Source organism: Macrosteles quadrilineatus, unplaced genomic scaffold (assembly GCF_028750875.1).
Source record: "Macrosteles quadrilineatus isolate MER2022 unplaced genomic scaffold, UCM_ALF_1.0 Scaffold_9__3_contigs__length_116548681, whole genome shotgun sequence".
NCBI classification, from domain to species: domain Eukaryota; kingdom Metazoa; phylum Arthropoda; class Insecta; order Hemiptera; family Cicadellidae; genus Macrosteles; species Macrosteles quadrilineatus.
In genome coordinates, this window is record NW_026542602.1 from 57,762,089 (window position 1) to 57,787,075 (window position 24,987).

The 24,987-nt window shown below is 35.5% G+C and overlaps 2 protein-coding genes across 4 annotated transcripts; one reads left to right on the forward strand and one right to left on the reverse strand.

Annotated features, from left to right (window-relative positions):
* The first annotated feature begins 503 nt into the window (after positions 1–503).
* On the forward strand, positions 504–10,557 carry LOC129002993 (uncharacterized). Of its 2 annotated transcripts, none has more exons than XM_054431169.1 (8): positions 504–708; positions 1,629–1,777; positions 3,811–3,986; positions 4,194–4,286; positions 4,748–4,875; positions 5,640–5,805; positions 8,672–8,843; positions 9,365–10,557. In XM_054431169.1, the coding sequence occupies exons 2-8, from the start codon at positions 1,641–1,643 to the stop codon at positions 9,696–9,698; spliced, it is 1,206 nt and encodes a 401-aa protein (XP_054287144.1). In that variant the 5' UTR covers positions 504–708; positions 1,629–1,640; the 3' UTR covers positions 9,699–10,557. The 2 variants fall into 2 exon arrangements, with proteins under 2 accessions (XP_054287144.1, XP_054287143.1); XM_054431168.1 differs by having other exon boundaries at positions 504–704.
* Positions 10,558–12,262: 1,705 nt separating this feature from the next.
* LOC129002994 (uncharacterized) lies at positions 12,263–23,994 on the reverse strand. Of its 2 annotated transcripts, none has more exons than XM_054431172.1 (10): positions 23,802–23,994; positions 23,131–23,311; positions 22,133–22,266; positions 20,869–21,024; positions 19,114–19,270; positions 18,546–18,729; positions 17,494–17,579; positions 15,668–15,808; positions 14,707–14,876; positions 12,263–12,331 (listed from the first exon to the last, which is right to left on the reverse strand). In XM_054431172.1, the coding sequence occupies exons 2-9, from the start codon at positions 23,301–23,303 to the stop codon at positions 14,711–14,713; spliced, it is 1,197 nt and encodes a 398-aa protein (XP_054287147.1). In that variant the 5' UTR covers positions 23,304–23,311; positions 23,802–23,994; the 3' UTR covers positions 12,263–12,331; positions 14,707–14,710. The 2 variants fall into 2 exon arrangements, with proteins under 2 accessions (XP_054287147.1, XP_054287145.1); XM_054431170.1 differs by having other exon boundaries at positions 23,795–23,994.
* Between the last annotated feature and the right edge of the window lie 993 nt (positions 23,995–24,987).

Below are 24,987 nucleotides of genomic sequence, written 5' to 3' on the forward strand. Positions count from 1 at the left end.
ACATACTGAAACAAATTACGATATTATATTGATGTATGCCTGTGACTAACAACCCATAATGTTCAACCTAAGGGGGTATGTTTTGTCTATGGTTCAATTAATAACTACTAAATTCCATTGTGTTCCATTTTTTGTTGTAATAACTACTGTAGTTTGTTCCATCCACATACACAAACCATTGATCATGCATTTCCCAAATAAAATGTTTAGTCAATGCCCAATCTAATCATCTCCCAATAAACAAAATAAAAATACTTGTGGCAACATAGATAAAACCTTGGGGAGATGTGTAATCAATGATAAAACATACTCCCTTGGGTTGGTTAGTCTAATGGTGGCAACCACAAGACTGTGAGTGTGAACATGAACAACGAAGCCTCTTGGGAAAATATCACAGCCTAAATTTTACTGTGAGAGGGAGAAGAAGAAGAAATCTGATTGTCAAGTAAGGCTGATGGCTGATGTAGTATGTTGGTGTTGTCGTTCGTTGTTATGTTGTTGTTGAACTTTCACTTTCGTTTCTCTAACAGGTGGTGATGATGGGTATTTGAATCGTTATCATATGACGACAGTTGATCAAGCAGAAGCGAAGCACTGCGAGAGCTAAATGTCAATTTCTCAACATGAAATCAAGATAGATAGAATCCGTTCCCAACTTTCTACTCAGACAACTTTAACTCAATAGTCCTACCTTGGACTACATTGTGAGTATGGTATTCAGCTTGCTAACTGAGTTAATTTTTGATTATCAATCTACTCATTTCAAGTGGGTAAGCTATGTTTTAGGCTTAACCTTTTCAGTATTGTACAAACCACTTAACATTTAGGTTATGGTTAAGTTAACCTAACTTAAGTAACTTGTAAACACTTTGCTCTTATTAGTTTTTGGGGTACAGTTTCTTAACTGGGCTATGCTAGTATTGATTGAAACTATCGATTTGATTAGTAAACCTTCGTGCGATTTTTTCACCATCAGCAAGTTTGGTTGGTTAGGTTAGGTCATGATAGTTTAATTTGATAATAAATATATTTAAAAATATCGATTATTAATCAATATTTTCAATTCTTGTAAAACAAATTTAGGCTAAACTTTGATTTAGCCAAGTTTAACGGGTAGATTTCCCTATCTGTTGTAAAAACAACCGATTGAGGCTGCACTTTACTTGACGTCCTACACTCATTCGATTGTTTTTCTGATTCGATATTTTCATTCGATTGTTTCATTCGATATATCGTTTGGTTAGTTAGGTTAGGTTAACCTTACCTAACTAACCAAACGATATATCGAATGAAGCAATCGATATATCGATCGATATTTTCATTCGAATGAGTGTAGGACGTCAAGTAAAGTGCAGCCCCGATTGAAAATATCGATTATTCGATTGTTTCATTCGATATATCGTTTGGTTAGTTAAGTTAGGTTAACATAACCTAACTAACCACGGTTACGGTTTTTTTTTACAACAGATACGGAAGTCTACCTGTTGCATCTAGTGTATTCAGCCTTAGGAACAACAATACTCCATAGGCATAAACTTACCTACCGTAAGACATTTCACATTTTAAGCATAGCCTATTTAAAATAAAATTATCAAAGTAATTTTCAATCATTTTATCTGTACGTACAGTTACAATCGGAAATGGAGGTGGAAGACAAGCACGATGTATCAAATTTGAACAACACTCCAATTACAGCTCTAAGGCCTTCAACTCGACAGATCATTGTTAATGAGCTAAACAAGAGGAAAGTTTTAGCTTCTGAAGAGGGATTGCCAAGGTAACATTCTGTATTGTAAGTTAGGTTAGCTACTAAGTATACCACTTCGTTAAAAAAGGCATTTGATATAGGAAATTTAAGTTTAAGTGGGACACTTGCAAACAGTGGTCTCATAGAATTAGCTTTGAAGGTACCGGTATCGTTAAAATAACTTTGTTGATTGATACAATTTAATATGATTCCTGCATAGAGTCATTATTTTTACTGAACGACATGCTTTTTAGCGGAGGTGTTATTTATTCCCGAAGATTATTATGGGCTTCACTCACCTTTATTTTTGTCTGTGATGTCCAGGACTCGTCTAAACACATATAAGCAGATACCGGTACTCACAACACGAAATCGTCCACGGCATCAAAAATCCAAAGTTTCGCGGAACTTCCAAAAAAAATTCTGCTTCCTCAGTGTTGACAAAATACTATTTTTATTCCGCACGCGGGTGAACGCCTGACAACGACTGCCGGATCAGCATTATTTTTTTTATGGTTTAAAAGTTACTTGGAAGGATAATGCATTACCTACCGGGACTGAGGTGTTGAAATTTAAAACCCTGCATGTTACTTTTGAAACTGCTGACGGATGCATTGTTAATTTACTGTATTAAAAGTAGGCTAACTTACGATTAAGTCGACTACATCCACCCTAAAATGTAATATTCGCCTGTTTGGATTTATTTATGGTTTCATTTTGCAGCTGATATTCCATGGAACCTGTGGATATAATTAACTCGTCCTGTGAGTGTTTAAGTGTGGTTTTCATAAATTTCACCTCATTAACTTAATGACAGTAGTTGTGATTATTTAAAAAGGGGTTTCTGATGCAATTTACTATGTGAATGGTTTTTTTTGTTGTTTTTAAATATGTCCATTAATTTTACACATTGATCTTGATGTAGAATTTTAGTGATTTTTCTCAAACTCTCACCAGTTAAAGCTGTATTGTTTTGGTGAACACTTGTTTTTATTTTGCTTTGCTTGTTTGTTGCTACTGTATTTTGGTAGTTTGCTTTGTGTATACGTACATTTTATTTTCATTTTGTGGTTTATGTAACAGAGGCTAGTAGTGTAGTATAGTCTGTCTCATCTTAAGTTGAGCCCAGCTCTTTGACCCGAGGGTAGAACAAGCTATGGCTAGACCGACCAGGTGAGTTAATCCCATTAGTCATTCCACACTGTAACCCCACTTAATAGGCCTACTCGTAAAATGTCTATTTTATGAGTAGGGCCTAATACCAGTTTTAAATGTATTTTCATCTTGTTATCATGAACATAAGAATTCAAAAGGTTTTACTGTTGATATATTTTACAAGTACAATTCAATCGGTAGAACTATCACTATCACTTAAAATTGACTGTTTGTATATCTGTAGATCACAAGTTAATAAATTGTTGGACGTTAGTCAATCCAATGTATTTTTCAATATAGCTGCTGCAGATATAAACATATAGGTGTATAAAGGTAAACATAAATAGGTGTAAATATATCATTTACAGAGACCGACCTTTCCCTCTATATGTTATGGGATGTTATAACTTGAGTTGGTGCTTCTAATTGTCAGTAGTGTGAGAGGAAACTGTATCACCATCTAGATGCAACCCCTACTACCCGCCACCAAACACACTGACTGTCAAACTATAAGATGGGTTTTTTTATGACAACTTAGGTTTATTGTTTTCTAGAAAGTCAAATATAGTTGGAAATTCAGAGACAGGTATTTCCACCTATCTGGAATTTCCACCTATCTGGAATTTCCGGTTGGCACCTGTGTTCACTAAATGTATGAAGGGTAATTTTTTTCAGAGACTGGAGGGGGTTGGCACCTGTGTTCACTAAATGTACGAAGGGTAATTTTTTTTTCAGAGACTGGAGGGGGTTGGCACCTGTGTTCACTAAATGTATGAAGGGTAATTTTTTTCAGAGACTGGAGGGGGTTGGCACCTGTGTTCACTAAATGTATGAAGGGTAATTTTTTTCTGAAACTAGAGGGGGTTGGCACCTGTGTTCACTAAATGTACAAAGGGTAATTTTTTCAGAGACTGGAGGGGGTTGGTACACTTGACAGGTTTACCTGAGCCCTCAGGTGACAATCCGGCCGATCAGCTGTTGACAGTTTGGGGCAGAAAGGCCGAAGCAAGTCTGGCAATGTTGGAGGAATTCCTCGGTAGAATGGATCGATGGGACATAGTAGATGATATTTATCACCTGATCAGTAAGGGATAAAAATATTTTTTACTGTTATTTTTTATCTAGATTTTAATGTTTAACCACGGACAACAAATTCAATGTTTTAAGATGAGGTATATTTAAAAATCTAGGCTTTAGTTTTTGTTGACTCTTGTTAAGAATAAGCTTTTTAGTAAATATTATAGGCCTATTGTGAAATAAGTTACCAAGCAGTTTTGAAAAATATTTTCAGGAGAGGATGCAAAAATCTACTCTGCTGGGATTAGGAAATATACTGAAGAACAATCAGCTGATTCAAACAGTGACGATGTAGTGTTAACTTTTGGTGAGTAATTTTCTTATTATCATTTAAATATTAAACTAGGCTGTAAAAAACTATCTCAAAATTAGTCTTCAATGAATAAAGTGTAATTTTACACCTATATGTTTTTTCTTACATTTTATATGAGGCTTCTCATCGATACTAGGCTACATAGTTACCTAAAAATCTCGATCTTTGGGAATCTGGTTGAATTGGGGCTTGCCTCGAAGGTGGTTTACTACGACTACATCATATCCAAAACATATGCCAGTATTTTTGCTAGGTGAATAATGCGGTCATTTCTTGATTCTTCTCTTCAAATCTTGTATATACAGTATCACTATTTCATTGAGTTGTTACTTTTTATTTATAATTTTTCAATGAATATCACTAATTAAATACTTTGTTTAAATATTTGAACATAAATATATTAATTTTAAACATTGAGTAATAAATATGATCTATACACCACCAAACTGTTTCAGACGACATTCGTAGGCTGGAGCAAGGCAAGGAGCCTCAAAAGTATGATGCTTTGTTGTTGTACGCTGATCAAGACCAGGCCTTCGCTCGGCAGATGATGGACAGATTAGAGTTCGACTACAATCTAAAGGTTCGTTCTTTAACATGTTTGCATGCTTGAAAAGAGGACACATTTAGACGATTGCTCCTAACATCCCCTTTTACCTCTCTTAGCCTACTTGATATTAATTGTGAAACTTTTTTAGTTCTAGTTTTTTGTGACATACCAAAGAAATAAATTTGCTACAAAATTTTTTTTCATCTGCAATGCGACTGTTTTTCCACGACATTTTCAAGGCTGTTGAAAAATGTCTGGATCCTATTTACATATTTTACACTGATGGATTTTTTGGATGTTGAAATCATTACTGGTTCAAAAAATTCACGGCCTACTATAAAGAAATCATTAAACGTTTCTGGGTAGCTGAACTCACTTCAGTGGGTTATAACTCTCACCTCATAGTCAAATGTTCCCGGTTCAATCAGTGAGAAAAGTGGCCAGATTTGATGGTTCAAAACTGGATCCAGCTGTCCTTGATCACTTTATAAATGATCCTGACTAATGAAACAGCGATCTCACTGGAGTTTAAAATTCCCGATCAGCCAAAATCTGCTGACGGGTTTTCACTATTGCTTTAACATCCTGAAATTTATATTCTGAAAGAAGTTGAAGTGATTAAAGCCCCCCACAAAAAAAATTAATGAAAATTTCCCAAAATTTAAGGTCTCAGCCCAATCTTCCACAGTCTATCATTGTCACAACAGTTTGCCAAAAGCCTGTGAAAATCATGAAATGTTTGAAAGGAAACCTGGTTTTTGATGAATGAGTAAATAACTTACAATTGTCCTGTTTAGGTGTGTGTGAAGGAAGACTTGGTTGGAGGGTTGGCGTTTGAACACCAAGGACTACTCAAGTTGGTCAGTGAACGTTGCCACCGTGTCATTGTGATTCTGTCTCGATACTTCTTCGACAGTCCGGTGAATCGGTTCATCATCTCCTTCGCACAAGCTCTGGCCATAGGTAAGTGCAAGAATACTCTAACTCAGGGTTTTACTTTCAAAAAGTATTCTGTCAGTTTTAAAAACACATTTTACAATTTTCAGATCTTATGCATGTGCTTTTTAATTGTTTGGTTGTCGTTTAGCAATGTTGAATCAAATTAATATTTGTTAGTCTCAGCCTTAAGGACAAACATAGAACTAGTGTGATTTTTAGAAACAAAGGACTTACTCATCTAAATTAGAAACAAAGGAGGATAGCAGCTGGTTTACGTGAGAAAAAGTCAAAATACACATTAAGACACCAAACAAGACACAAACCACACAATATGCCAAATATTGTTGGCTACCAAACCATGTTTGTTTTGCAATTTTTTTTACATAACTCTCAATATCTACACTTGACAAAGTCATCCAGGGGACAAATTATGTGTGATTCGTCTCTTCAATGATTATGCTACTATGGCTTATTTTGACTTTTTCTCAGGTAAGCTAATTGATTCCCCCTGTTTTTTTTTCTTTCTAAAAATCAAAATCCTGGCCTAGAGCCTTTCCTTTTAACAATACTAAATAGAGAAATAGCTGTAGAACAGGATTTTATGTTAAGATGCACATCAGGATTTTAAGAACGCCTCAAAAAGAGACAAACTGTGTACAGATCACCCAAAAGTGACACGTAAACCCACTCAGCAACTAATTATCCCTAGGAAACTGCCCTTTCCAATAAAGCGAAGGCAATTAAACCAGGGGTGCCCACAAGGGGGGGCTGTGACGCAGACTGCGTCATTGAAATTCTTGGGGGGGGGTCGTAAAAATTCAAATGGGGGGTGGCTAAAGTGAATTGCACGACAATCAAAAATATATTACGAAGTCGCCAGATATAAAGTCGATTAATTAATGACAATAGTTATATTAGCCTATTGAATTCAATTAGTTAAAATGATTTACGGATAGTTTAGGATTCGTGTAGGAAGTTATTATTCAAGATTAGCAAGACATGAGATCTAAGAGGGAGGGGACGCATGGCTCAACTGCTGTGATAGATAAAAGATAACGTGTGGTACAGACACGTCCAGCTACACCACGACTTAGCACAGAACACTTTGTTGACATAAAGCTCGTTTAAATACAATCAAGTAGCATAGGCTACAATACTTTACACTTTTGTTTAACTCGATTACCTGAGTTAATAGGGAGGGGGGGGGGGGTAATGGGGTAATGACAAATACGGTTAATCCAATATAGTATAAAAATAGATGACAACCCATTAAAACGCTGTAAACAGCCATTAACGTCACGATTTGTATTTTTATAAACGAAATTCAATATTGCACAATCATTATTATTGTGCAATAACATTATTATTGTACATTTAAAATCATTTATCGTGGTTCAGTTGTACAAACGGCAACGTTTAAAATTATAGCTAACTCAAACTCAACTAATAACTAGCCAAACACTGCATTGCTATAAATAACGTAAATATTAAAGGAACCTTTAAGAAGTGTTATAACATACTGCTCATGATAGACAGATAGGCTACCGGTAGGTGCTGTATCACAGCATAGGAATTAGATGAGTAATAAAAAAGTGTAAAATTATATTTAGAGATAATAAAAACACTCTTAAAAAAGAATGTAACGAGAACAATCATGTTATTCTTTTTCTTTGTTCTTCCGTTCTTTATTAGGTTTCTCTTCAATTCATACACAAATTCAACAAGTCGCCATATTTAGGCCTACTCTTTGACCAATCACAGCCGTACTAAAGATACCATGGTTACTAATCACTCAATCAACAGTTTACTAAGCATTATATCGTCATCATTCCTCAGCTGTTGTATCTGAAATCTGTTGTAACATAGCGCACAGCAGACAGAAGTGTAAAACGGAGCAGACGATTGTTGGCGCAAGCGTTTCCATTTCATTTTCATTTTCATCAAAAGAACTGTGATGTTTCCAAATTGATACACACAGAATCTCTGGTTCCCGACCTGGACGATGGTTAGTTATTTAATTTAATTTACAGTTACATATTAGTACCCGTGATAAATCAAACCCGTTATGTAAGCCAAAGCCACACAATTATTAATCTCACTTGGTTTTGGATTTGCTTATAAACGTGATCGGAAATGGTTACAACAAACGTGATCGGAAATGGTTAGGGCCTACACAGTATTCGTCAACAACAATTATGTAAACATATCAGTGCCAGCTAGAAAAAGGAATCTTTATCAAAACAGCTGTTCGTAATTTCATATATTACGTGTTCTCTTAACAGATTATTAGTATTCCATAAATGACGTATGTAGTAGGCCTAAACATGGAGAAAAAAGCTATAAAAATCACACAAAATTGGGTTTTTGATCGTCCGTTATTTAATTTTCCAAAATAGTGAGGCCATATTTTAATGGCTAAGGACACTCTCGCCAATCCTGTGAATACAATTAAATCGATACTCTAGTTTTCTTTGGAGTAGGATGCGTAAAATGCCTTCTGGGCCGTGACAGACGGACATAAATTGAGATAAGACATTTTTCAACTTCTTCAATGTATAAAACGTAAAAATTACCCAAAATATGTATAATTCTGAGCAATGTACAGACACAACTATAACTTTATTTATATAGATTAACTGGGTTTGAATTTTTAATATCTAAAAAAATGTATAAAACTTCTTTTTTTATAAATAGTACTGGGCGGTGGAATAATGTTTCTCATTTGTTGTGTACCTCATTTATGGTGGGGGGGGGGCTGTTGCTCAATTGGGGGGGGGGGGTGCGTCATGAGTCTAGGGGGGGATGGGCACCCGTGATTAAACATTCGCACAACATTCACAATTCCGCAGCCCTGTGAGTGGAATTACTAACAAACCTTTGCTGTCGCCAGAGAACAGAACGAGGATCATCATTCCCTGCTTGTTTGAGAGTGTGAACGTGGAACTGCCGCAGGAGATCAGGATGATGTACAAACTAGACTACAACAGAGCGAATCAAAGAGACTACAAATTCTGGGAGAGACTGCGGGATTCGGTCGTCAAGCCTCAGCTGTCTACTGTCAGGTCAGTGATGGAGTTAGTAAACTAATTTACATACGCCACTTTTTAACTGTGAGTTATAATGTTACAAGAGTGTGAGTGTTATGTCACATCAATGGTCATAGCAACAAAAACCAGGCAGTGAGGCAGTGTTCTATGGAAATAAAGTTCAAAGGTTATTCCAGGTTCAAAATTAAAAAACTGCTTCATCAAAACTTGACTTTTGGGAAAATTTAAACTCTATTTGTTTCTTAAAGTACAATGAACAATGAAGCAAACCGTAAGGGTGTGTTGCTAGAATAGTGTTTAGCGTCTTAGACTTTGGTGCAGGAGGGACGGGTTCGATCCCCGGCACATCCATAACTTCTATGAGTTTTGACCGCTTTCCCTAAAAGTGTTATTTCAGTAAACTGTACATTTTCTCTTTGCATTTTCAATTTAAAGGTCATTTCAGCTGTACATTGTGTAAATTAAAATTATAAATATGCCTTTATTGTGCCAACACAATTAATTATTTAGTGTTATTGATAAAATGTTTGTTACAGGCCTTCCTCAGTCACCATCAGAGAACTGAAGTCTAATGAGTACAAACGTCTGAAAGAAATTGAACCTAAAATTCCACATCAGCCACAACCTTCACAATACACCTCTGAAACTATCAAGTGTAAAACAGACGAAGTGGAAGTCAAAGAAAGCTTCAAGTATTGTTCAACCACTTCCCTCAACAATTCCCTCGCATTCAGCTCCAGTACACTTAGCCTCCCGGAGAAAACAAAGAAAAAGAAGTCTAAGTCGCCATCTGACTTTATCAGGAAACTATTTAGATCTAACGAATCTAAGCATAAAAATAAATCTAAGCAAATTGCAGTCAATTTATGATACATTTTACTGTGGATGATATTACCACAGTAAAATGGTCTTGGTTAGGTTATGTTTTATCCTGAAATCACTCGATGTATTTTCACTTTGAAAAATTTAAGATGTATTTGGACTCGTAAAAGTTAATAATAACTACTAGACCACTTATTGTGAGTAGGGAGACACATAGAAACAATGTGCTTCATTGGGTAAGAACAAGATGATTCTGGCCATGGTATATTTGTAGCTGAGTAACACAACTGTTAACCCAAAAATCAGACCATGTTTTCATCCAAAAAGGCAAAATAGAAGGCACTATACACACACTATACAGGCCTTTAATAAGAGCACTATGGATGTATTCATAACAATTAATTAGTATTTCAATAATTGAAATTTGATTACTAAAATAACTAGGATTGCTTTCATAGCAGTGTAAACCAGTTGAGCAGAGTGATCATGTTTTGTGGTTTTTAATAAAGCAATAAATTATAATAATTTAGTGTGTTTGTAGTTAACGACAGTTTTAGTAAATTTTTGTTACAGAAGAGAAGCTACTATCCAATTGTTTATTTCTCAAAATTAATTCCACCACACCTTTTTGAACTTAAGAAACTAATTGTTACTAAAATACGAAGGGATATCGCCAAGCAAGTACAATTTAAACTGCATTTAAGAGTATAGTTGTAAATATTTTACCATTGTTATCTTTTTGAGAATTTAATTTCATTTTGTAACATAGTAGGGGTATTATAAATAGGGTAATATTTTTACTGAACCGTGTAAATATGATGTTAAACATTTCTACATTTTAATTTAGAACATTGTAAGTACCATGTAATATAATGTTATTTTACCATTGTTATTGTTGTTTGTAATATCATGACAAATAATAAATAATAAAGATTATAAACATATTTTCTTGGTTCTTACAAACCTAATCAAATCTATCTATCCTTACAAAACCCTTCACAAATAAAGCTAGAATCGACATTTCTAAAGTCGGGTTTTCCTAGGCGCGGAGTCGGCGAGCGGAGAGAGGAACGCGGAGAGCGGAATTGAAATTAACATGGCATTCCGCTCTGCTTCTAGGAAAACAGTAACATTAAATTGCCTAAGACAAGCGGAGTCCGCTCTCCGCGTTCCTCTCTCCGCTCGCCGACTACGCGCCTAGGAAAACCCGGCTTTAGGGAGGAGATAATAAAATAATTTGACTTAGTCATTTCCACCAATCAGTCATTTAATAATCATAATTTTATATTATGATTTCACAAAAATATACAAATTCTATTGTAAAAGTATATCTAAATAATTAGATACTAAAATTGAAAGTATTTTGCAGCACACAATTTATAGGTGATAAATGCTATTTACATAACGTTATATAGTTATTTGGGTAACTAGTGAGCAAAGTGGCACTTTGCTGCATACGAAAGCGGCGAGTGCGGAATGATCTCGAGTGCAGCAAAGACCTTTTGCACTCGTGTTACACATTATATTTTTCCTACAGTCACTATAAAGCATATAAATAATTAGTCTTTCAAACACTATACAACACGTTTTTAGGTTCAGCTGGCAACACAAATAGGTGCCCTAGAGAAAGTAGTACCCGGTCCGTATTACTCCGCTATTTTTTCCTCGGCAAGCAATGTGCTCTGCGACTTGAGAAAATAGTTCCGGATATTTTTGTAATTTGCAGTGGTTTCCGCGCCTAAAAAATGCTTTAAAGGTATTTTCTTGTTTATTAAGATTGTAGGAATGTTAAAAAAAAACCTTTAAAAGAAAAGTTCAGAAATACCGAAAAGAGAACATAAACTATAAACAAGAAATGACAGGTTAAATCGTGGTAGTTATAATAGTCAATCAGCTGCTCATAGTATTATTATCTTAAAGTGTTGCCAACCTATTTCCAAGCGTACACGGATTACGTGCATAATAGAACCACACTGTTTTGTGTTGTTTTGTTGGAATCCTGATGTGCGCCAAAGTATAAATCGTACGACAAAGTATAAACCGTACGACAAAGTATAAATATGCAGCAATTAGCAGCTTTCTGTACTATAAACAGTACAAGGAAGCCAACTTTGTCGGGTGACAGTAGGAAAAATTTTTTGTTGGGTTTGTTTGTTGGTTATGCAAGTTTTGATTCACTACGATATCATAGGGATTAAAAATAAAATGAAAATCATAAACAGAAGTCACACGTTGATATAAAATTGACAAATATGTACACTAGATATTAAGAACAAGATAAATATAATATATTATGTACAATACAACCATGGAATTGATGGAGACTTGTTTTTACTATTCATAATGTTGGTTTCAAAGATTCAACCCTGCATTTAAGACCCAATGCTCTTATTAGCAAACCAACTGCAAAACTGTGGAGATTGGTATTATTTTTCTCCAAATTATCGATGGAAAAAATCACACTTAAGATTTAGAGATACCTTTATCAAACTGAATGATAAAAGGCAATAAAATGTCAGTAGTACTGTATGTTTAAGTTTAAACCTTCGACTTGTATAACTTGACTTGATAAACAAACTTTATGGTGATCATACAAACATGTGTTGTTTTAATATTAAACTATTTATAAATTTATCCTTTGGACTCCTCGTATTGATTGGATTCTTCGAAGGAGTTTTACCCTGAAATAAAACAACCAAGGATAGAATAGGATTTAGTAGTATTGCAAAAAAAAACTCACAATTTCAAGTGTAATTAGGTCGATGATTTTCTTTTCAGAAAGCTTTAAATATCTATGAAATGTAAAAGGATTGAGTTTGGTCTGCTTGAAAAATTGAGTCCAAGAGCTAATAGATACAGAAATAAAAATATCTCAAAACAATACCGATACTTTGTCCCATTACCTTATTCAGAGATAGAACATCTTCGATCTTCTCTCTAAAGAATACCTATATTAGGGTGAAATACCAATATTGTTTTGTGATTATTTATTTGTGTCCCTATTAACCCATAGATATTTTTCACACACTTAGCTGAACACACAGTTAGTTGAACTCTACCCCTTTTTATAATAATTCCCAACCTGCTACTTGGTTTATTTTACATAATCAATGAAAAGTAAAATAATAGGCAAAAAACCACTCTTTAAGTTAAAAATTAAAATCGCTCAGTAGTTCGTTATGAATTAACAGAGTGAGTTTTTCTACATCGTCAAAAAGTTATCCAGGGTGCTGCAAAAAAACCGATCCATTTTCTGCAGCGCACTGTTCAGCGACAGGTCATCTGAGGGTGGTGGGAGTAGGCTAGTTGGAAAGCCTATTCAATGCCATTTTTTGTAGGCATAGAGCAGTGGTCGTATGAGCTACGTGCGGTTGTTATCGAGTCGTTTTTAAAAAGTAATGATTTAGTCATTGCAACTCAGTGGCAGTTCCGTGCTTTTAGCGAATTTCCCATATAGGGAATAAGCTATTAAACCGTAGTACTCATGGTAAGACCTGGACCCGGGACCGATTTTTTTTTTCGTTTTGAGGTCCCTAGAGGCCAAAAACACTATCCGTTCAAATTCATATATATATATATATATATGTGTCCGTTAGCGCGATAACTCAATCAAAAATGATCCGATTTAGATGAAATTTGGTACAAACGTGTAAACCTACGTTTATTCGAACGAGTTCGCGAACCAGCATGATCGGACCATGGGAACAGGGGTTTATGGGGTAAAAATGGGTTTTTCCTATTTTTGACCAAAAAAACATTAAATTCTTAAATTTCTTTCCAAACTATTTTGTAGAGCTTAAAAAAACGAATAATTTAGTATATTGAAGCGTTATAATGCGCCTAATGGTTACGGAGAAAATTCCAAAAAATTGTTAATTTAAAATTCCTATGTTATTCTTATGGAGAATAAGTAAACCGTTGTAGTGTGCTTGTTTATTAACATATTTTGCCCAAATTTGGAAAATGTTTTTATTTCTTACTAACTATTAACATTTTACATAAAAAAACACTTTTACCCTCCCTGTTGCAGCAAACCTAAATATGTGTTAAACTGATTCTATTTAAATAGGGAATAAATGTGATATTTTTAAGGAGACATTTTAGTCTAAATCCAATCAGGCAAATGGAAATTCGCTTAGTCTGCAGGTTTGCTGCGGCGGGGGTATTATTTAATTAGGTCGACATAGAGAGGTTCCGTCGTGATTATCTGAATGGATGATTACCAAATTATTATTCTAATCCATAGCACAGAAAACGTACTACTATAACCCAGAATGCCAACCGCATCGTAAAAAGCATTAAGCGTTTTGAGAGAGCTTTGCCTGTCAATCCGTAGGCAGCACCACCAGCGTTGCTATGCTATTGCATGCGACGCTGGTGGCGCTGCCTTCGGATTGACAGGCAAAGCTCTCTCAAAACGCTTAATGCTTTTTACCATGCGGTTGGCATTCTGGGTTATAGTAGTACGTTTTCTGTGTCCATAGGGATGAAAATTAACCTCAAAATTTGTATAACTGAGCGGTCAGACATGTTCAAGGTAGCCGCTTGTTTTCGGGCTGGCCTACGAGGACTGTTTTCCACAGCAGCTCAAACTCTATCGAATGTTTGTTGTCTGGCGTCCGATCTGACTTTGGAAGGCCTGTCAGATTCCTTTTCAACGCAGAAGCCGTTGTTCCCAAGTAAGGAGCCCACCGCATTATTGTGCTACGCAACGGAACTTCCCCATGTCGCCTTGATTGAAAGAATGCATGAAACTGCCGCTGAGTAGCAATGAATGAATTCACTATTTTATGAAAACGACTCCATAACAACCGCACTACTGCTCTATGACTACAAAAAATGGCATTGTGTGGTCTTTCCAACGAGCCTACTCCCACCACTCTCGGACGACCTGTCGCTGAACAGTGCTCTGCAGAAAATGGATCGGGTTTTTTGCTGCACTCAGTATTAAGAACTTTTAAAGAAAATAAACTGAAATGTTAGGTATATGTTTCACACAATTTTAATCTGAGCATTTAAAAAATGTAAACCAAAGTAATGCGTATGTATTCTATACCTGATCATTTCTTGTAGTGGATTATATACTTAGGATGTTTCCCACCCATTTGCTTCGCCTCTTCGATGATCTCTTTGCCTGTTTTTTCCTTGAAGATACAGACATGATGGTGCTTCATCATCTGTTTGGGACCAAAGTGACGGAAACCCAATCGGTGTTTTGCACTTCGGCTACAATTAAAAATATTGGTAAAAACCCAACACAAATATATTCAGAATTTACTCAAGTTGAAAAAATATGAGATTGGTGGAAATTCAGCTAACAATTGTATGCACATTTTTGGGACGGATTAACACACAGTTTATAAAATTTAGTTTGTTGAAACACCCTGTCTAGTAAATGACAAGACTACTTTCTCAGAGCTTGGATTAAAATCTTCCCAATGACTGATGCATTTTTTAACCAACTTTGAATACTGCTATTAGACTTTTGACTGTATAAAATCTGCAGCCTCTTTTCATAAGTCTAAAAACATTTTTGAGTGTGCCGATGCCAATAGAATTTTATCTTCTTATTGTAGATAAATTATTAAGGGTGTGCATTACCCTTTGGTCATGATTGCAGATTTATATATTGTAGTTTATTCTGATTAATGCCATTAGGAAGTACAATTGGATTTCTATTTCTAGTTATTTTTACTCTTTGACTAGTACAAGTGTACAAGTAGAGCAAAAATTCATAAATTACTTAGTTTAGGTAAACATCAAAACAAACTTTAAACCAGAAAATATCTTAGGCAGAAAACACAAAAATTTGTCTTCGCCAATCTTTCTAACAGTATGTCCAATGTATGCTGATAATTTGAAACAACCCAGCTGTATGGAGCCTATCTTAAATAGCCTAGGTCTATTAGCCTTTTTAAACAAATCCATAAGCAAAGAAAGAAGAATGTTTCTCCTAAAAACTTCACGTACAAAGTAGTAGAAATCAGTTAAAAACTAAATTTTTAGGTAAGACTTACTTCATGAGCTGGATCTTCTCTTTCTCAAGGTATTCTACATCGGGAAAGAACATGTCTTGGTTGGAGCTGCGTTTGAAATTTTCCAACAAAAGATCAGCGACTTCTGGACTGATGTGGCCAGTGTCTTCCTTCCTCATGATCCTGTAAAGTTCAACGGTGTTAAGAAGTGATAGAGAAAGAAATAAGACTTTGAAACCCAGAGATTTCTTATTAAATTACCGTACAACTCCAATAATGCTCCTACCATCCAAATTGCAGATTATTTAAATTACCTAAAAAATTTAAAAATATTAAAACTGCAGTAAGAAGATGCACAAAATAACAGAGAATTGTTATTTGAAAACCTCATCTTTGTCTCCCATGATCTCGGAAACATCATCATCGTCTCCCGCAGTAACGGAAATATTATTTTTCCCGGGGTCGCGGTAAAACCTTGAACATCTTTCGTAGTCAGGAAAAATCATCATTGACCTCTGCAATAGCAGCAAAAGCGTGAATTTTTTGATCGTGAAATCAACCTATTTTTTTAATACTCGAAATTTCAGCAAAAAATCTAATCATCCAAATATTGTGCAGTGCCTATTTATTGGATACTCAGAGTTCTACCATACTGTTATTTAATCAGATACCGTGTGGCACTACATCATAATTCTATATGGCATAAAGATCCAAATACAATAAAAGGGAACACTAGATTTTTTTACCTCGGGCTGTCGGATCAGTCTGTTCCTCTCACCCTTAGTTACTACTGTCTCGACAGTTAATTTTAGAACTAACAATTAAGTGAAGAAATGGCAGACTTGAGCAAATCTACTTTGTTCAAATTGAATCTTATCAAACAACTTGTCTCTACTGCAAAGTAATTTGTATCCAAGATTAGTAAACTACTCCCCGAGATTATGATAAAGAAACTTGTTTGAGAGGAAAATTATCCAGAGGGTAGTATTCCAGGAGTCATAACATCTGAGTATAGTACGAGGCATGTTTTTTAAGTAAGTACCGTTTTTAAACTTCTCCGTTCCAGCGCTGCGATTGGCATTTTGGACATTTGCGCTGTATATGTGCATCTATTGGCAAGCCCTAGCCAGAAATTCGACAACAATCGGCCGTGTTTACATCCGGTATCGTGCATTCAAAATGGTGCCGCCAATTGAGACTGCCGCCGACTGTGAAGTGCGCGCTGTAATTAGATTTTTATGTTCTAAAGGTGCGAAAGCCATTGAAATTTGTCAACAGCTTAGTGAGGTGTATGGCGAGAACATTTATGAGTGACGGAATGGTACATTTAATGGTTGCTCATGATGGACTGTGGTGGGGCCGTCTTTAGATGCCCTTACCGACTTGCGTACCATTCCGTCACTCATAAATGTTCTCGCCATACACCTCACTAATCTGTCGATAAATTTCAATGGCTTTCACACCTTTAGCACTTAAAACTCTAATTACAGCGCGCACTTCACAGTTGGCGGCAGTCTCAATTGGCGGCACCATTTTGAATGCTTGATACCGGATGTAAACACGGCCGATTTTTGTCGAATTTCCGGCTAGGGCTTGCCAATAGATACACATATTCAGCGAAAGTGTCCAAAATGCCAATCGCAGCACTGCAACGGAGAAATTTAAAAACGGTACTTACTTAAAAAACATGCCTCGTATTAAACTGCTCCCACTCAGTTCAGATAGTAATGTAGATTTGTAAAAAATTTATGAATCCTTAAGTAAGATAGTTATTGTATGATTAAAAAAGTTAATGTGAGGGTGAAGGTTTTTATTTATTTTGGGATACCTACTAAATTTTTGTCAGAATGAGTACAAAAAGTACTTACAAATAAGTACGAGGAGTTTTGCTGCATGGTATTCTTTTCTCAATGAAATCTGGGGTACCTCCTTCCTTAAACCACTCCGGGTTTGGCTGTAACAAGTAAATAAAAATAAAACATACAGAAAATATTTCTCCTCAATCTAATCTCTGAAAAAGTCCTTTATTAGGACAACAATATCAGAGTTTCTGCGTATTTATAAACCACCGGACTCATTTTTTTCCAAATAAGCTAAACATTTAAAAAACCATCCTAGTAATAGATTAGACAAATAATTGTACCAGGTAACTTTATTTTTATTATTTATTGGTAAATCATTAAACGATTATAAATCCGTTTCCTCTGCAAAGTAAGATTGAACTATCCGTTATTGATGTAGTAGAATTGACCCAAAACCTAACAAATGAAATTGTAAATCAAAATACAGTATGCTCTATCCTGAGTACAGATACAGTAGAACCTTATTCATCCAGAGCCCAGTCATCTTAAGTGTCAGTTGACTCAGGATGGAAAAACAAAAAAATCAAAACCTAGCCTTACAATTACCACAAGTTATGGACAGTCGTCATTTTGTGCACTATTCTTTTGTGTTATTCTAACTGATAATATGATCAGTTAACGTCAAGGACTAAATTGTTTCTGACAAATTTGAAATATTGGAGGGAAAAGGTACAAATAGAGAGATAAGCTCGGTAATATTGCAACGGACAGTAAGAAAAGCAACGATACCTAGATACCTTAAATTGAAACTATCACAAAATTTGTGCTTTGTGATCAACGGTGAAGATGGGAGTTTACATAGGAAAACTGCTAAATACCAGTAAAAATTAGATGATAAATTGAAATTATATAAAATAAACTTTAAATAATGTCACTTTTCCCATCAATGACTGCTTACACGAAAAATCACTTAGGCCTATCCGAACACCCCATTCCACAATTTTTTCTAACAATCGACTCTCTAGTGTAGTTAACTAGTTCAAAAAAAAACCTAAGCTTTCGAAAAAAGATTCTGAAAGTCTATTCACACTTTAAAACCACCTTGTAAAATCTCTTACCACAATGTAAGTACAGTATTGCTTCATATAGTTAATTGCCTTCTGGGCAGCGTCGTATTTGCCCTGGCGTTGCGTGGAGCCAAACGCAGAACCTACAAGCAGACTATCAGAGGCCTTTGACTTCTTGTCCTTTGCTGCGTCAGGGTTCGGGTTTACCAAGATGTCACACCTGAAACCTTCGGCTCTGAAACAAATATCAGTATAGAGATCAATTAATCAATACAAAAAACTAATAAACATACAAGTCAATTTAAAACTAACATAGATTCCTGCTTATCTACAGGTTAAGTGTTTGAGTCTAATGGGATAGTCAATCACCAAGATTGACCAAAAATCACAATAAAAATTCAATTCAATTGGAAAATTAGCTAGACAACAGAAATTATCTGCAGTAGAGCAGGTAGGCTTATGTATATTATGTATTGTTCTTGTTGAAAAGGAAACCATATTTAAGTGTTTTTACAAATCAAATGCTTTTTAGGCCTACATTTTTATAAAAATAAAATAAAAAGCAAGATGAAAGTTAATGTATAGGTTGCAAATACATTAGTACTACTTTATCACTTACTTGGTGCCTTCGAAGCGAATCGTTATCTGAGAGTGATGGAAGTTAGCGTGAATAATATTCATTGGATCAGTTTCCGTCTTACTGTTGGTGCGTGTGGGGAAAAGAAGCACGCACGTCTTTGCAACTTCCTTAACGGCCTCAGCGTATTTTTCTATACCTGAAGAAATATATTTGGTAAAATTACAAATCAACAACACTGGTTGTAAAAATGTATTGCAATAGTGGAACTGCAATATTGACAAATGTTGAGCTGGGTTTTCCTAGACGCAGAAGTGGAGGGCGGAGAGAGGAACGCGGAGAGCGGACTCTTCTTATCTTAGGTAATTTAATGTTAGGGCCTACTGTTTTCCTAGAAGCAGAGCAGAATGCCATGTTAATCGCTTTTCCGCGTCTAGGAAAACCCGGCTTAACACGTCGAAACAACAAATAGAACCAAAACATTTTACTCATCCTAAAAGTACAAACAATAGTTATTTGTGCAACTAGTGAGCAAAGGGAGCAACTGACTCACTCGAGAGAAATACTTATTCACGAGCCGTAGGCGAGTGAGGAATGGTTTCTCGAGTGAGGTAATTGCACTTTGCACTCGAGTTGCACATTATATTTTTCCTACAGTTACCATAAAACAAATAAATTGGTAAAGAAATGTGACATGTTTTACACAAAAGTGAACTTTTAATATGACATTTAATGATACAACGGTACAACAGCTGACGTATTTTGCACGCATACGACCTTGCACTCGTATACTTCACGTTGCAAATCTGGAGTGAGACAAAGTAATTAGAGTGAGACAATGTTAACATTGTCTCACTGATGAGTGAATTGGCCACTTTGCTTTCTCAAATCAGTGAGAGAACATGTACATTGTTAGGTAACTGTAGGAAAAACTTTGAGCATAGTCAAAAATATCACAAGTTGAACAGCAAACATCACATTGTCAACAGCAAAAAGTGGTGATGTTTTGTATTGACGGAAGGAATAGCAGGCACTTCAAAGAAAAAAACCTGAACTTAAAAGTAAATGGATCGAATGTAGAAAATTCAAAGCGTTGAAAAATCATATGGAATGTTTCCTTTTATTTTTACTCCATGGATGTTTGAATAACTGGCCATCCAAATACAAACAATATATATTTTTTGTCCTTCACATCCTAGGAGCTGTTCTTACTCATTACTTCAGATTAGATCTAGAGGGTCAAGGCATTATCATATGGATAAAATCCATCAGTGAATGGCGGGATTTGAACCTGGAACCTCAGGTTCTTAAGCCCCGCGTTTTACCACTAGACCAGCTCCACCCTGTACTAAATATATATGAAGCCTACTATCACTACACTACCAAATATTTGTACATGGCAGTGCAGGAACACTAATTTTGTAAATTTACTACAGTACCGTAGATTTTTTCTGGTTACGATTAATTTAGTTTGGACAGCCAAGAATCACACTAACGGTGTCAATAGCCACTTTAGCAAGTCACAAGATTTTTTTGGTGCTAAAGGACCGACAGATACTTATTATTGTTGTATAAATTTAATGTTTAATTTGGTTCTGTAGTTAACTAATTTCACACAAATGATGTGGTTTTAAAAAGTATCAGTCATTCATGTAGGCTTAAGTATCGATCCATTATCTTATGTTCAGAATTTCTTTAGCTCATACAAGGGCCCAGTCCTGAGATTCCTGAAAGGTAGGTGTTCTACTGTAATTGAAACATATTATAGTGTTCTAGTGTAATTGAAACATATTGTACCATCAATGCTGTCGTTTGAAGTTGTGGCAACATTTTCCTCTTCTTCTTCATCTTTTATTTCAATGCACGGAATATCTTGCTCTTCAACACGAGGCTTCTTCACTGCTGGTCCGTCTGTCACAGAGCCTTCAACTACTCCAGTCGGCGGTTTTGCTCCTGAGTTGAACACAAGTAAGATTAGTTGGTACAAACATCCTTGATTACAAGTAAATTGTGTGTTGCTTTGAACATGGAGAATAGTAGTCCCATTGGTTGCAACAGTACCTATTACCTATACAACGTCTAAACAGTAGGTAGGTACCCTATTCAACTGGCCTATTGGTAAAGTTTGAATATAGTTTCACCAATTATAAATAATTTAATTTCTGTGTGGGGGTCCATCTACTTACAGCAGTGATATTCATACTGAAGTGCAATCAGTTTTCAACAGAAAGTCCTAACTGTCCGAAAAAAAAAAAAAACTAAAATATGATATTCATTAAACAGTTGGAATGGTGGTTTGGGTGAGTCCAAAGTTCTAGCAACGAAGAAGGTGTGGATCATTCCAATACTGTAGCGGGTTGGACGAGAACGAGAGGTTAGGAGAGGCTTTATAAAAGTCTATATGATGAAAAAAAAGATTCATTAAATGAGATTATACATACAAATAGAAAGATTACAATACAATTCCTACTTAGCCATGTGAGGAAGGTAGATCGCACTTAATTAGGATTTGTGACTTTATTAAGCCTTTTTAAAGTTAGGATAGGTTAAGAAAAAAATTTTAGGGTACCTATAAACTGAGTTAGGCCTATTAATTTGCATTATCTCCAGACTGCTTATTTACAGTCTGGAAATATTTTATTTTTTGACAGTTCCCGCGGCAGCCGCTAGGTAGACTGTCACGGCCAAGTCAGCTGACTGAATAAAAGAGAGAGAAAGACAAAGAATTGGCTTAGATAGAGTGAGAGGGATAGAATAGCGCGGCAGCCTCACAAGCAACCATAGCAGCGGCCGTACGACGCTCATTTCGACGGCAAAATTCCAGTCTGACTATTCTCCATAAGCATTTCACTTCTAAAAGGGTTTGTATTCGTTGGCTTAACACTATAAATAGGTACCTATTATTAAAATGCAAGCAGCTGTTTCCATAGTGCATAGTCAATGATGCCAGTAACTAAACAAGCAATAAGCATAGGCCAACTCTTAAAATTGGGCCTAGCAAGCACAACAGGCTACATCCAATAGCAAATAATTGTGTTGATCTTAGGAGATACAAACATACCTTTAGCCTTGGCTCCCGCTGCATCTTGGGCGCCAACAAACGTTCGCTTTAATTTATCCTTACGAGATTCACGGAATTCTCCTGCCACTTCTCCAGCCAATTTGTTCACCAGATCCATAGTTTTTTGGGGATACCTGTATAGGAAAATGGCAGAAAACACATTAAGAATGATTGTGAAACAGGAAATAAAATGTTTTTTGTCAAATTTTAAGTATTAAAGCAATTAAAATCCAGATATTCTTTAATTTAACAAGGTTTAATCAACCACTCACAGAGTTTATTGTAGTCTTAGATTAGGCTATATTTTCTCCATAAATTTGTTTACTGTTGTAGGCTAACTTGATGTGACATCAAGGATGCTACAGTTTACAACAGGTCGTCCTTTTAGTGTGGCTTGGTAATCATTATGATAGAAATAGCCTAAAAATTTTAAGTCATTTAGGCCCTACCTCAGAACAATCTATTGGCTCAACTGAACTACTGTTTCATTCTCTAACTAGGCTAGGCCTACCTAGAGGCTAATAAATAACGTTATGAATATTTTGTTTACATTAGTTCTGTCATTGATGCAACTAGACATTCCATTCCAATTTTAAAGTTGTTGCCAGTCTTTTTTTTTCAATCAAAACCATCGTAGTCGATGTGAGGCGCCTACAGATGGTGCTGATCTAAATTAGGCCACTGAGTTAACTTAATTTCTTTCAAATACACAACAAATGTTGCCAAGTCAAACCAATGGAATGATGTTTTGGAACTGTTATGACCCATCAACCTGCTTAGCAACTAAAATATTAGGTAGAAAATAGAAATTTAGACAGAGCGCATATTCTGTGACTGGCTCACACAACTATTTAAATTTAATTGTTGTTAATGTTTGTTTTTTAACAAAAGAATTTGGTAACAACTGCTCCATATAGATGAGATGTCTAGGCCTACTTCAGTATCCAACCAATAGTAAATGCTTCTTTAAGTTATAGTCTAATTCTATCTATACTGACTTGCAGCCCAGGAACTCCATGTTGAAGAAGACTTGCGTCAGACAGACTAGCCGCAGTTCCGGGTACTTGTGTTTGTGGGCGACCATAAACTGACGACGAAGCTCCCAGTGCTCACTCGACTCAAACTCATTCTTATACTTGTCCACATCCCAATAAGAGTCAAACGACGCCATTCCTCCAGCTATGAATGGAAATATTTGTTAATGAAAACTTAAGTTAGGCCTACAGTAAACCCTCTCTTTACCTAAGCCTATCGTCACAGGACCGGGCTTAGGTCGATAACCAAAAAGATTGGTTAAAACAAGGACCTAGGCCTAAATTAAATATGTAGGCCTACAAGGTGTTCAAGATGGGCTGAAGTTAATAAGAAATTCAAAATTCATTTAGAGACTCTAAAGTAAACAAATTCTAGGTAAGCCTATATTTAGGTAAGTTTAGAAATAAATGTAGGCCTATTATTATATTATGTTTGGACTACTAGTATGAGTGATAACTTAGGCCTACCTAGTACTGTAATTAGAAATTAAAAGGGCATAAAAACTTAACTAGAGAAGGATACAACCGTCTTGTTATAGGACTATCTATACATATCTTCAGGCCTATACAAAAAGCAAGTCAAACCTACGTTAATCTCTAATGAACCTAGCCTACTTTTATGCTTTACCTGTTACCTAAAGGTTAAAATTTTGCTTATAGAGTTATAAATTGGTTTGTGTATTGATAATAAAACTTAAAACAACGATGCACATAGCTAGTGCATACAAGAATTTGGAATTCAGAAGTCAAGTCATACAGAAACAGAACACAAAATTAGTAAAATTACGATTACACGATTAAATAGGTTATGTTTGACTTGGCTTGACTTTTGACTTTACGTTTACAATTCGTACAAACTACAAAGACAAACAAATAAAGTAATGAGCACGGTCGGGTAGCCGCCTTGATGTAAGCGTGTGACTAAAGATAGTAAAAAAGATTGATGGAATATTGATCATTGAATATTTCTAAGTCAATGGTAGATCTAGAATTAACTAGATAATCTGTAATTTCGTGTACCATGTACCATCACGGCCACCTTACCTTTAGGAGTTAAAGGTGGTCGTGGTACCAAGCACGGCCACCTTTACCTACGTACCATAGCGTCTACTATACACACCAATATTCCCATAAGATCAACATCCCAAAACAGAAATTGTTTATATTTTGCCTCATAGAGTCGACCTTGGGGCCATAATAATCCATGGCCACTTAATCCCATACTTTCGATGTAGGCCTAGTGGGAGGGTAGTGAGTTATGGAATTAGGAGCTGTGAAACCCCTCACGTCGTCATACCAGCAGTGTTGACAAAAGAGCGGGAGATTCGAATTTTAAGTGAACCGATTGTATTGAACAACGTGGTGGAAAGCTTACCAGATTGAATTTTAATAAAAATGCATTAAACCAGTTACAAAAGTACAGTATCGACTTTCAATAAACTTGAAGGTGATTGCTTTAGAGCTCATTGCAAACCCAGTTTGTTAAAATTAAAGCGGAAGACCAAAAACCATCAACTGGAACCTTTTTATAGCCTTCTTTTATCTAACAGGCAAATAATAAAACCGGCAACCAAATAAAAACTAGGAAAATGATAAATAACAAAAAATCAATACCGTACTAGCATTAAAAAAACAAATTTATATTAATGGTTATTTTGGCTTTACTATGGTTCAAATATAAATATAAGAGAAAATAATATAACATAATATAACGCCAATTAAGGGTAAACATTTGTATTGGAACATTGACTCTAATTATAATATTAATTAGAGAATTGGAGTAAAAATGTTATTTGAACAATCCCATCACTTCTTCTAAAT